General features: G+C 46.6%; 1 protein-coding gene, 1 long non-coding RNA gene and 1 pseudogene across 4 annotated transcripts; 2 read left to right on the top strand and 1 right to left on the bottom strand.

Moving 5' to 3' along the window:
• Positions 1–183: 183 nt before the first annotated feature.
• Positions 184–3,346, bottom strand: LOC112894385 (ultraviolet-B receptor UVR8). 3 transcript variants are annotated; one of them, XM_025962080.1, is made up of 7 exons: positions 3,066–3,346; positions 2,462–2,617; positions 2,107–2,265; positions 1,137–1,298; positions 920–1,051; positions 627–839; positions 184–539 (listed from the first exon to the last, which is right to left on the bottom strand). In XM_025962080.1, the coding sequence occupies exons 1-7, from the start codon at positions 3,283–3,285 to the stop codon at positions 376–378; spliced, it is 1,206 nt and encodes a 401-aa protein (XP_025817865.1). In that variant the 5' UTR covers positions 3,286–3,346; the 3' UTR covers positions 184–375. The 3 variants fall into 3 exon arrangements, with proteins under 3 accessions (XP_025817865.1, XP_025817866.1, XP_025817867.1); XM_025962081.1 differs by having other exon boundaries at positions 627–836; XM_025962082.1 differs by having other exon boundaries at positions 2,107–2,278; positions 3,066–3,232.
• Positions 3,347–4,271: 925 nt separating this feature from the next.
• LOC112894811 lies at positions 4,272–5,802 on the top strand (annotated as a pseudogene).
• A 3,423-nt stretch (positions 5,803–9,225) lies between these two features.
• On the top strand, positions 9,226–10,111 carry LOC112895532. The gene is made up of 3 exons (XR_003229203.1): positions 9,226–9,361; positions 9,512–9,602; positions 9,819–10,111. It is a non-coding gene; the product is annotated as an uncharacterized LOC112895532 (long non-coding RNA).
• Positions 10,112–10,355: the final 244 nt, after the last annotated feature.

Genomic DNA, 10,355 nt, shown 5'->3' with positions numbered 1-10,355 from the left:
ATTGGTTGCTGCTGTCTGCTACCTTGTCTTCATCGTATGGTCAGCGATCAGCAGCCTAACCCTTTTGCAAGACAGCATCCAGGGATATTTTTTTTTAATATAAGGAGGGATAATGTTTTGTTTTCTCTCGAGAACCAGATGCGTCACTACTGATTGTATGTTTGTAGCCATTCCAGAATATGGTTCGATGCAATGATGGTTCACTCTTTTTTTTATTTATGTTCCACTTTGTAAAGATGTATGAAGTCAAATGTGTAGCTCAAAACGAAAGGTACCCAAATATTTGCTCAAACAAAGCCCAGTTGGTAAAGGGGTCCATCTGGCCCAATCCTCCTCCGTGCTCATTTTCACCATTATAAATAAACTAATCTGGCACTAATCTAAGTCCACCGCGACGGTAAATCCACTCCCACAATAAACGCCACGTGGACCAGAAGAAACAGCTATGTTTACTCGCTGAGGAACCACCTGGTCAGAGGTGTCACCCAAACCCAGTTGTCCATGCTCTCCCCACCCCCAGGTGAAGACTGTTCCTTTATCTGCTCAAATATGCAATATCAATTGGTCAGTTTCATCATGAGTCCTTTTTTTATGTGCACATTTCCAGCCTTCAGAAGAACTTTTACCTGTTACAAAGGCAGAATGCTCGGTCCCACTAGCTATTTGCAACACCTGTTCTCCATCAATACTGGGAATCTTCTTCGTAGCTGACAGAGAAGATGAGCCATCATGAGAACTGCTTGCTCCACTTGTGTTTGATTGCTGCCCCACTACATTCCTTGGCGCAGGGAGATCACAATTCTGGTGTCGGTAAACACCAATGGTGAACAATTCTCCTGCTGTAATAACACGAAATTGCAAAGAATCAACAACATTTTCAGACAATGTTTGATTTAAATGTAACACACTGCACACGTACCAGATAAAATTAAGGCATGATGCCATCCTAATGCCACTTGAGAAATACTCAAAGAGGGTAAAACCACACAAGGTTGATCATTGTCATGTTCTCCAATTAATGCTCTTCCCCAGATGTACAAATGACCATATTCTGTTACATCAAGCAGAAGGGAAACCATTAGTCCAAGACCTAAGAGAAGACGAGAGCTGATGACTACAGATTTTACAAGGCTTACCATCCAATGCAGCACTGTGATCTCCATTGGCATATATATTTACTATCTTGAAGTCTGAAAAGCCATCGATTAGTCTAGGAACATTATGTGATTTTTCGTTCCTCGAAGCGCATTTACCAACTTGGCCTCGTCTTGCAGAGCCAAATCCATACACAGAATTATCTGAGAAAGAGAAGATTAACAATGTTATCACTTGCCAAGTAGGTAAAGCATATGAAATTTTTTTATATAAGTATGCCAGTGTATCAAGAGAGATGGTTTTATCCCTAGTAAGACACTAAGACCCCAGAGATGACCTAATGCCTCAAATCCTACAGTTCGATAATCGAATGCCTACAACATCTCTTGCATATACACCAGTAGTGAATAAAGATGAAGCTATGATCCTACAGTTCTGGTGATCTAACTCCTCCAGCTTTCCTGCAAATTCATAACTTGCTGTGCTTCATGAGAAGATTATTTAACACCTCTAGTTAGGGTTTTTTTGTCGAACCCAAGGGACAGGAGTTCTGCCTTTCATTAAAGAAGAAAAGTGCCAAAAACATATCACAACAGAACGCCTCAAAGGTGAGCCCACGCCACAAACTCCCGGATAAGAAAGAGGAGAGGAAAAAAATTGCACAGAAACACAGCTGTTTTGTGTCCCTGCTTCATATGGCCTTTGCTGGGCATAGCATTAAGGTATCATTCACAACAAAGAACTCATTCAGCTCTTTTATTTGCGAGGACCATAGATACATATAAGGTGATGTACCTCCCAATGGACACCAATGAGGAACTCCCTCCAGCAAAATTGTAACTTGAAAGATGGTAGCAATGTGGAGTTGGGAATGTTTTCTCTCAACTCTAAAAAATGTTCCAACTATAGGTTTATTCATTATGAAAAAGCCAATGTGCATGAAACATGTGGTTTCTGTAAAAAAATACGCCATTGATTTTTTACCATAATAACTGCCATGGTTTTACTTACCTTTCAATAGGACAAGAGAATGGCGCATCCCTAGAGCAAGTTTCTCAATATGCCTTGCGGTAAAGTATGCCACTTCAAACGGCAAGTTCCTAGAGTGGTTATCGCCAGTGCCAAGCTGTCCAAATGAGCCATCTCCGCACATGTAGAGTTTTCCAGAATCTGAAAATAAGGACTAGAAACATCAAAGTAAAGCTCATCAGCAATTGTAAAAATTTTAAACAAACAGTGCTAGCACCAAGGAGAGATTAAAGTGTTTTTTTCGTAAAACAGCAGGCACATGGAACATATTATAGAAATTCCACTTAAATTATTTCAAACGAACATGAAAAAGAACTGAATAGCTTTAGCGTTAGACCTGTAGCAAATCCAGAATGGTTCCATCCAGCAGACACACAGGTAACTTTATGATTTTCAAGGAACTTAACAAACTTTGGATGGGGGATACTGTCCAAGTTCCCATGACCCAGTTGACCATGTGTACCTCTACCCCAAGTAAATACTTCACCATCACCTGAAAATGTTGAGTCAACTGTAAGCTTGATTCGAGACAGAGTAAAATTGTAATGTGAATCAAAGAAATAACGCAGAGATAATTTCTTCAGGAACTGATGGAAAGTTCAACTTGAACGTCTGATGAGTTCAACTCAACTGATGTAATCATTCAACGCCCTAGCAGGAGCTGGGCTGCTTGAGGTGCTAGGAGGCCAACCTCAATCTGCAACCAAACTGGGCTCCCTACATCTATATTTCTAAGGTTATAGAAACTACTCGTCGTTTAGAAACAAAATTTTGATTCTAGCAACGCAAGAGCTATACTTGTCAGCACTACAATGATACAATCTCTATATAACAACGATGCAAACACGGGTAATCCGTGATAAAAGGTTCTTCTGACCAAACCAAATGCTATGAAGGAAGAGCCGGCCACGGTGGCAGCTCAAAAATGTAGCCGAGCGTACTTGTGAGGGCGATGGCATGGGCGCCGCCGCCGGCGACGAGGGAGACACGGCCGCGGCATCGGGTGGGGAGCAGCAGCGGCTGCGGGAGATGGTGATCGTCGAAGCCGCCGTTCCCCAGCTGCCCGTCCGTGCCAGCGCCCCAGCTCCACGCCCACTCCGCCTCCTCCTCCTCCCCCCGCCTCTCTTCCGGCGCAGCGGCCGCCGCAGCCGCCGCCTCCATGCCTTGCAAAGCTCTGTTTCCGCTCGCTTGGCCCGTGGGCGGTGGGCCGTAGGCAACTCGTGTCAACCGTCAAAGCAGCAGAGGCAGCGGTCACGATTGCACGAGAAAAGGCATCGTGTCTTTTCTTCGTCTGTGATTTACTTGGACTTTTTTAGGGAAAAGGTTGATTTAATTTATAACTGCACAAATAATCCACTTTATTCATAAACTCTCAATAGAATCACAGATCAACTTATTCAACTAAACTATTTCAGTTAGTCCAATCGATCTTCTAATTTTCTTTCGCATATATGTTGAGTGCTAAGATCATATTTTGGGGGCCTCCATGCCTTGCGAAGTTCTGTTTCCGCTTGGCACTCGCTTGGCCCGTGGGCCGTAGGCAACTCGTGTCAACCGTCCGAGCAGCAGAGAGAGCTGTATATATGAAAAATTTATTCTACACGTGCTTTTCTAGCTGCTGCTGCATCTAATAATGTAGAGTATATTTGATACAACGAAAGGTATATACGGGATGTATATAATCATACTAGACCATTTGTGATGGTATATACTCTAAATATGTGACCATATATGGAGTATATGGACATACTTAGTTTTACTAAATATATAATTATGATATATTTAAAAAATAGAGATGCTTCTGAAATTTTTCGTAGATATCACTTTGAAATATTTTATAATTATGAATAATTTAAAATGATAAATAAGTATGTGAATATACGTATGGTGGTATATTAACAGTGAAAGACAGTGAGAGTAGCTACGAACAGATGTAGACAAAATTTATTATATATATATATACACTGAAAAGGGTGGCGATGTTTTTCGTCTACACCAAGGTGCGACCTACGTCGTCCCCTCCCCCGTCGTCCGTCTGCGGGTGTACGTCAGCCGTCTGATCGTCTTCCGTGCGATCTCAGCCTCCCACCTCCTCCCCCGACCCGCCCCTCCCACCCCGCACGCCTCCGGTTCCCGTCTCTTCCGCCCCGACGCCCTCTCCCTCGCTACAGGCCGCCGCCCTCCCTCTCGCTCCGCTTCAGCGCCCTCCACCTCCCGACGCTCGGCCTCTCACGATGCCTTCCCCTCGCTCCCCCTCGCGCCGCCGTTGCCGCCCTCCCCTCGTGCCGCCGCAGCCCGCGAGCCGGTCCGCGCCACCGCCATCGCGTCGTCGCGCCATCCCCGCCCCGCCGCGCCACCGTCCCGCCATCGCGTCGTCGCGCCCTCCCCTCCGCATGCACGCACGCCTGCCGCGGATCCCCCACGCGTGGCGCGCCCAACTTTGGACGCCCACCCCTCCCCGTGCGTGCCGTCCTCCATCTCCGTCAGCGCCGCCGCCCCTTGACTCCCCATCCTCCGCCTGCACCGCATGGGAGCAGCCATCCCAGGGGCTCCTCCTCCGCATCCATCTGCGCCACCCCTCCCCTCGTCGTTGGTGCAGCTGGTGAATTTGTGCCGCTCGGCTCCCTCATCCTCGCGATCCGCGTGGTGGCGCATCGATGCTAACGCATTCGGGAAGGGGAGATGCGCCGATCCACCAGTGGCGTGGAGGATGTGATGCCGTGCCTGAAGCACCGCCTGGCCCTTCTTGGGTCGACGCCGCAGTCCCCACCGCGCCCAGAGCGAGGGCCCATCTCAGGCCACCGTGTTCCGCTCTGAGCTGACAGGAATCCAGCAGGAGCAGGTCGAAGGCGCCGTAGCTCTCGCAATGGTGCTGGCCATGCACGAAGAGTGGCTGGCGACGGCGGGCGCAGCCAAGAACCGCCTCGCCGTCGTCACCTGGGGCGGTTGGGATTGCCGCACAATGCTGGAGTCAGAATGCAGCTTCAAGGGACTTGCAAAGCCTGCTTATTTCGACAGATGGATCAACCTTTGCATCCCCTTCGAGGCTGCGTTCGGCGCTGGGCGGCGCAACCTTCAGGAGGCAATCAGGGAGGCGGGTCTGCAGTGAAGCGGCCGCCTCCACTGCGGGCTCGACGACGCGCGCAATACGGCGTGCCTCCTCGCCGAGCTGATGCAGCTTGGAGTCCCCATCTCCATTACCGGCTCACTGGTGCCGCACTGCCGCCGCCGCCGCCGGAGTCGGAGCCTGAGCTACAACTTCAGCAACAGCTCTTGCCGGCGAGTCACAACTTCCACTGGTGCATCGGTGGCGGCGTGGCGCTGCTAATACTGACTGCTGCTGCTACTGCGGCGTGGCCGTCAGAGGCGACGTGGTGACAACGCCGGGGCCGATGCAAGGACGTTGCTTCTTCAGCTGCGGGAACTGGACGCCGTTGGGGCCGATGTGCCCTTTCTTTCTTTGGGCGGCTTGATTGCCAGCCGTCCAGACTCCACCGCATCGTCGTCAATAAGGTCAGCTAGCTAATCATCTCTACTGAATTCGTAGATTGCATGTTTAGTATGCTTACTTAGTGTTCAGGTATGAGTTCTCTTTTTGTTGTGAATCTCCGTGATAGGTGGTGCCTGGAATGAAGCTTGGTATTACCTTTTCCTAATGGAATTGGTATCTGAATTTTATTTGCTCTCCGTACCTGAATTTTTGTGCGTTGAATGTAGCTTTGAGAATATATATGGTGGAATGACTGATTCGATCAGAAGTAGACTTAGGATGCGTTCGTTTCCGGGGGTCTAAAGTTTAGAGGGGTCATATCAAAAAGAATCTTATCATTTAGAAGTATTAAATAAAGTCTAATTACAAAATTAATTGCAGAACTCCGGGGCTAATTCGCGAGACGAATCTAATGAGGTATATTAGTCCATGATTAGCGGATGATTACTGTAGCATCACTGTGGCAAATTATGGATTAATTAGGCTCATTAAATTTGTCTCGTGAATTAGCACCCAGCCGTGCAAAAAGTTTTATAAACAGATTTTATTTAATACTTCTAAATAGCAAGATTCTCTTTGATGTGATGGGTCTAAAGTTTAGAGGGTAGGAAACGAACAGGCCCTTAGGGTGTGTTCGTTTACGGGCCTCTAAATTTTAGACCTATCACATCAAAGAGAATCTTATCATTTAGAAGTATTAAATAAAGTCTAATTACAAAATTTTTTGCACAGATGGGTGCTAATTCGCGAGACAAATTTAATGAGCCTAATTAATCCATAATTTGCCACAGTGATGCTACAGTAATCATCCGCTAATTATGGATTAATATACCTCATTAGATTCGTCTCGCGAATTAGCCGTAGGGTTCTGCAATTAGTTTTATAATTAGACTTTATTTAATACTTCTAAATGATAAGATTCTCTTTGATGTGACCCCTCTAAACTTTAGATCACAGAAAACGAACACACCCTTAGTGTTTGATTGGTGAACTTTTTGGCTGTCTGATATGGTGTTTTTTGTGATCCATTTTTGATGCGGTAGATTTGATCCGAATTGGACCAGAGTGACTGGATTTGCTCAATAATTGGGTGATTTGTAGTGTTAGACCTTTTGTTCAATTGGCGAAAGTTTTGGGATTCTATTCTTGGTGACCCTCTGTTATGCACGGAGATTTTTTTTGCGGATGGGTGCGTGTACCTCGTGCAGTTCCCCAAGAGCAACGCACGGTTACGGATCTATCTTACAAAAGCCCACGCTGCCTGCTGCCGGTGTATATGCAACGCAAACGCAATGGGGACGGAATGGAATAATGGAATGGGATGCTACGCCTATGCGCAGGCGCCAGCGCCACCTCTATGCGGAGGGAATCCTTGACAAAAAAATTTCTCTCTCACAACAGCCAGCAGAAGAGAAGATTACTCATTGTTATATCATCTTCGACTTGACAATTTTTCTTTTACTTTTTCCTAAACATCTCCTATCTAAATTTTATTGAAAATATATCCGTCAAGTACTTATCAATTCTTGTTTTTTAACAACAAATGGGGTTGGCTTGGCTGCATGTACGACAATAAAAGAGGTGTTTTGTCGAACGAGGAGGAGACATGCAGGCAGTTTTTTTCCTACTGAGTTCACACATGTCCAAAGGAGAAAGCGAAGTTGCACTATTTTGTACTTTGTTCTATTGTGTTCACATATGTCTAATTATTTGTTTTTGTACTTTGGAATACGTACATTGAACATGAATATTGTTCATCACAAGATGTATGTCTGTTGATATATCTTATTTACAAATATTTAATAAGATAAAAATTGATACTCACATAGGTCGTAGCAACAAACGGGTATAATATTCTTAGAAAATAAATATATGATTGGACTAATTGAATTTTCACAGAACTCATCAAGCCTTGAGCTGGATGTACTAGCTAAATTTTCAGTACATCTACAAAGGTTTTGATTTTTAGAAAAAAATTATTTTGTCCATAGCAACGCACGGGAATATAACTAGTAAGGCATCATGTCTTTTCTTCTTGTTTGTGATTTTACCTGACTTTATTTTAGAAAAAAAGGCTGTTTTATTAATTTATAACTACACAGATAATCCACTTTATTCATAAACCCTCAGTAGAATAACATCTCAACTTATTCAACTAAACTATTTCAATTGGTCTAATCGATCTTCTAATTTTATTTCCGCATATATGTTAAGATCATATTTTGTTGGTTGAAAGAGGACATGATATCTAGAGAAATATTTTTAAGATTTTTTGTCATTATTTCCATCCACCTTTTTATTGCTATGGTTAATTTAGTATTAAATGCTCATAATCTATGGAAACAATCGGTAGCTTATTAGTATATTTTTTTACATGGCTACATCTCTTGCTGCCCAAAATTTTGTGGTCAGCTTGGTCAATTCGTGTGAGCGCCTGCATCCACACCTGTGTCGCATGAGTTCAGGGACTGCTGTTGGAGTTAGGGACGAGGGCTTTAGGGGCTCCCAACGTTCACATGCTTGGGAGGAGGTACAGGTACTTGTACATCTCCGAGAGTGCCAGCCTTCTAGATGGTGATCCAAAGTGCCGCACGTCGTCCTCCCCTGAATCCTTGTAGCTCACACAATTCCTGGAACAGGCTGAAAGGCAGCATCAGACACTTGCCTGAACAAGGCCCGAGCCTGTTAGCATCCACCTGCTGCCGCTACATATTCTCGTCGCGAATACTGCCACCGTGTTCTCCCTCCTTCGCGCGCTGCCCACGCTCGCCGCCGCGCTGCACAGCCACGGCCAATTCCGTGCGCCAGAAAAGCAGCGCAAATGCCGAACGGGCAGCTAGCCCTGCCGCCGAAAGCTCCGGAGAATGGCGATCTGGGGAGGACCTGTCGCGTGTGAAAGAAATCACCACCAGCTGATCCTCATTCGGACGACAAGATCAGGTCGGCGACTGCAAGAACGCTCGCGTGTTCTGTTCTCTGCGCGCTGCTGATCTCACCGGCGCCCGGGCTATTCTCGTCGTCCCGTCGCCGTCCCGTCGGCGGATGATTTGATTCCCCTAATCTTTCCCTGAAGAAGAAATTAAGCCGATGCGTTCACACTAGAGTACTCCACAATTGCCGTGCCAAGGTTTACGTTCTGCTAGCTCCACCGTTAAGTCTTCGTGCGGTCACTGGCATTTGCCCATTGCGTCGTCGCTGCGGCGAATCGGCACCCTGTTCGTCGCGTCGCTCAACGGCTTGCTACCACCGCAGGTAGCCGCCGATGGAGGCCCTCAAACGCTTTGCTCAATTTCGACGAGTTCGTTGTTAAGGACAGACGACGGGAGGGAAACTTGAAAGTTAGAGACAGGAATCTCCAAAAGAACGAGAAAGGTAGGGGGAAGAAGGTGCAGAAAATTTTAAAACAGATTTTAGATAAGATAAAAGGGCCAGCAGATTAAAAGGAGCTGACGAAGCTTTATTCGTTTCCCTTCCCTGGCGTTCCTCGGCGATCCATCTGCTGACACCGGCGCACGCGCGCGAGATTCTTTGGACACTTCGGGCGCTCTCGACATAGAGTTTTCAGTTTCCAGTGCTTCAGTCACCGCCGCGCAGCTATTTATAGCCGGCAGACCGGAGCTCTGTCTCCTATTCCATTCCACCGTGCAGCAAGCAGAGCACGCAGAGCCGAGCCCCCCTGAACTCAACGCCGGTGACTGACCGCCATGAGCGATCGCAGGTACGGGTACTCGTACCCGCCACCTCAGGGTAAGTGTCCTAGCTAGCTAGTCCTGCGCGTGCGTCGCATGAGTGATGCACGTGCGCATGAACTCAGCGTCGCGGCCGCCGGCCCGGCTGAAATGGAAGGAAAACTTTTTCATGCGATTGCACTTATCACTGTCTGCGCCGGCCACGCAGGGTACTACAACAATGGGCCGCCGGTGATGGCGCCGCCGCAGTACCAGTATGCAGCTCCGCCGCGGCGGGAGTCGAGCTTCCTCGAAGGATGGTAAGCAGTCATGCTTCATGCATATGGCTAGTACTACATATGAATTAACTGCCTCAACTAGTATCCCTGACAAACATATGATCAGTAGAATTTTTTTTCAAATTGATTTAGTAATCAATGTTCAGCTTCATCTGGTTCTCGTAATCCATCACTGACAAAAAAAAGGTAAAAATCTTTGTTTTTGTGCTAACGTGTTCTTATATCTTGGACACACAGCCTTGCTGCCCTGTGCTGCTGCTGCCTCCTAGACGAGTGCTGCTGCGACCCGTCGGTCATATTCGTGAGCTGATCATCCGATCACAAACATGTGCTTCCGTCCCAGGCTCCCAGCCCAGAAATATCCGTGTGTTCGCCCTTTTGTTGGTGATGATATGATGTTTTCAGCCCAGAAATATGTGTACAGCTCATATGTTGTTTGAACATACCACAACACGACACCGTATCGACATCTATGTATGTGTACGAAGTATCTGAATAAATTACGGCAGGCAGAAAGTTTATTCGTAGTATCTTGCAGCATCCCCCTTCTCTGAATACGCGTTTGGCATGGCTGTTTTATTAGAGTTGGGCCCTTCAGCATAGACGGTTGGCAATAAAAAGCCCAGCTCCAGACTAGTCCAGCCCAACATGTAACGGCCCGCGCGCTGTAGTAGGTCCAGTCGGGCATTGCTATGCTTTGACAATAGAAATGCCTTCGAAATACCACTAGTAATATATGAAAAAAGAACTCGGAAAGCGACGCCTGCAGTGCAC

Source organism: Panicum hallii, chromosome 5 (genome assembly GCF_002211085.1).
Source record: "Panicum hallii strain FIL2 chromosome 5, PHallii_v3.1, whole genome shotgun sequence".
Taxonomy (NCBI): domain Eukaryota; kingdom Viridiplantae; phylum Streptophyta; class Magnoliopsida; order Poales; family Poaceae; genus Panicum; species Panicum hallii.
The sequence above is the reverse complement of the archived record's forward strand: the minus strand, read 5'-3'. Positions and strand labels throughout refer to the sequence as shown.

Coding starts and splice junctions, on each gene's coding strand:
- LOC112894385 (XM_025962080.1), bottom strand. CDS start 3,285: ATGGAGGCGGCGGCTGCGGCGGCCGCTGCGCCGGAAGAGAGGCGGGGG. Junction 2,618..3,065: donor CCATGCCATCGCCCTCACAA/GTACGCTCGGCT, acceptor CAACATTTTCAG/GTGATGGTGAAGTATTTACT. Junction 1,052..1,136: donor TCACAGTGCTGCATTGGATG/GTAAGCCTTGTA, acceptor TTGATGTAACAG/AATATGGTCATTTGTACATC.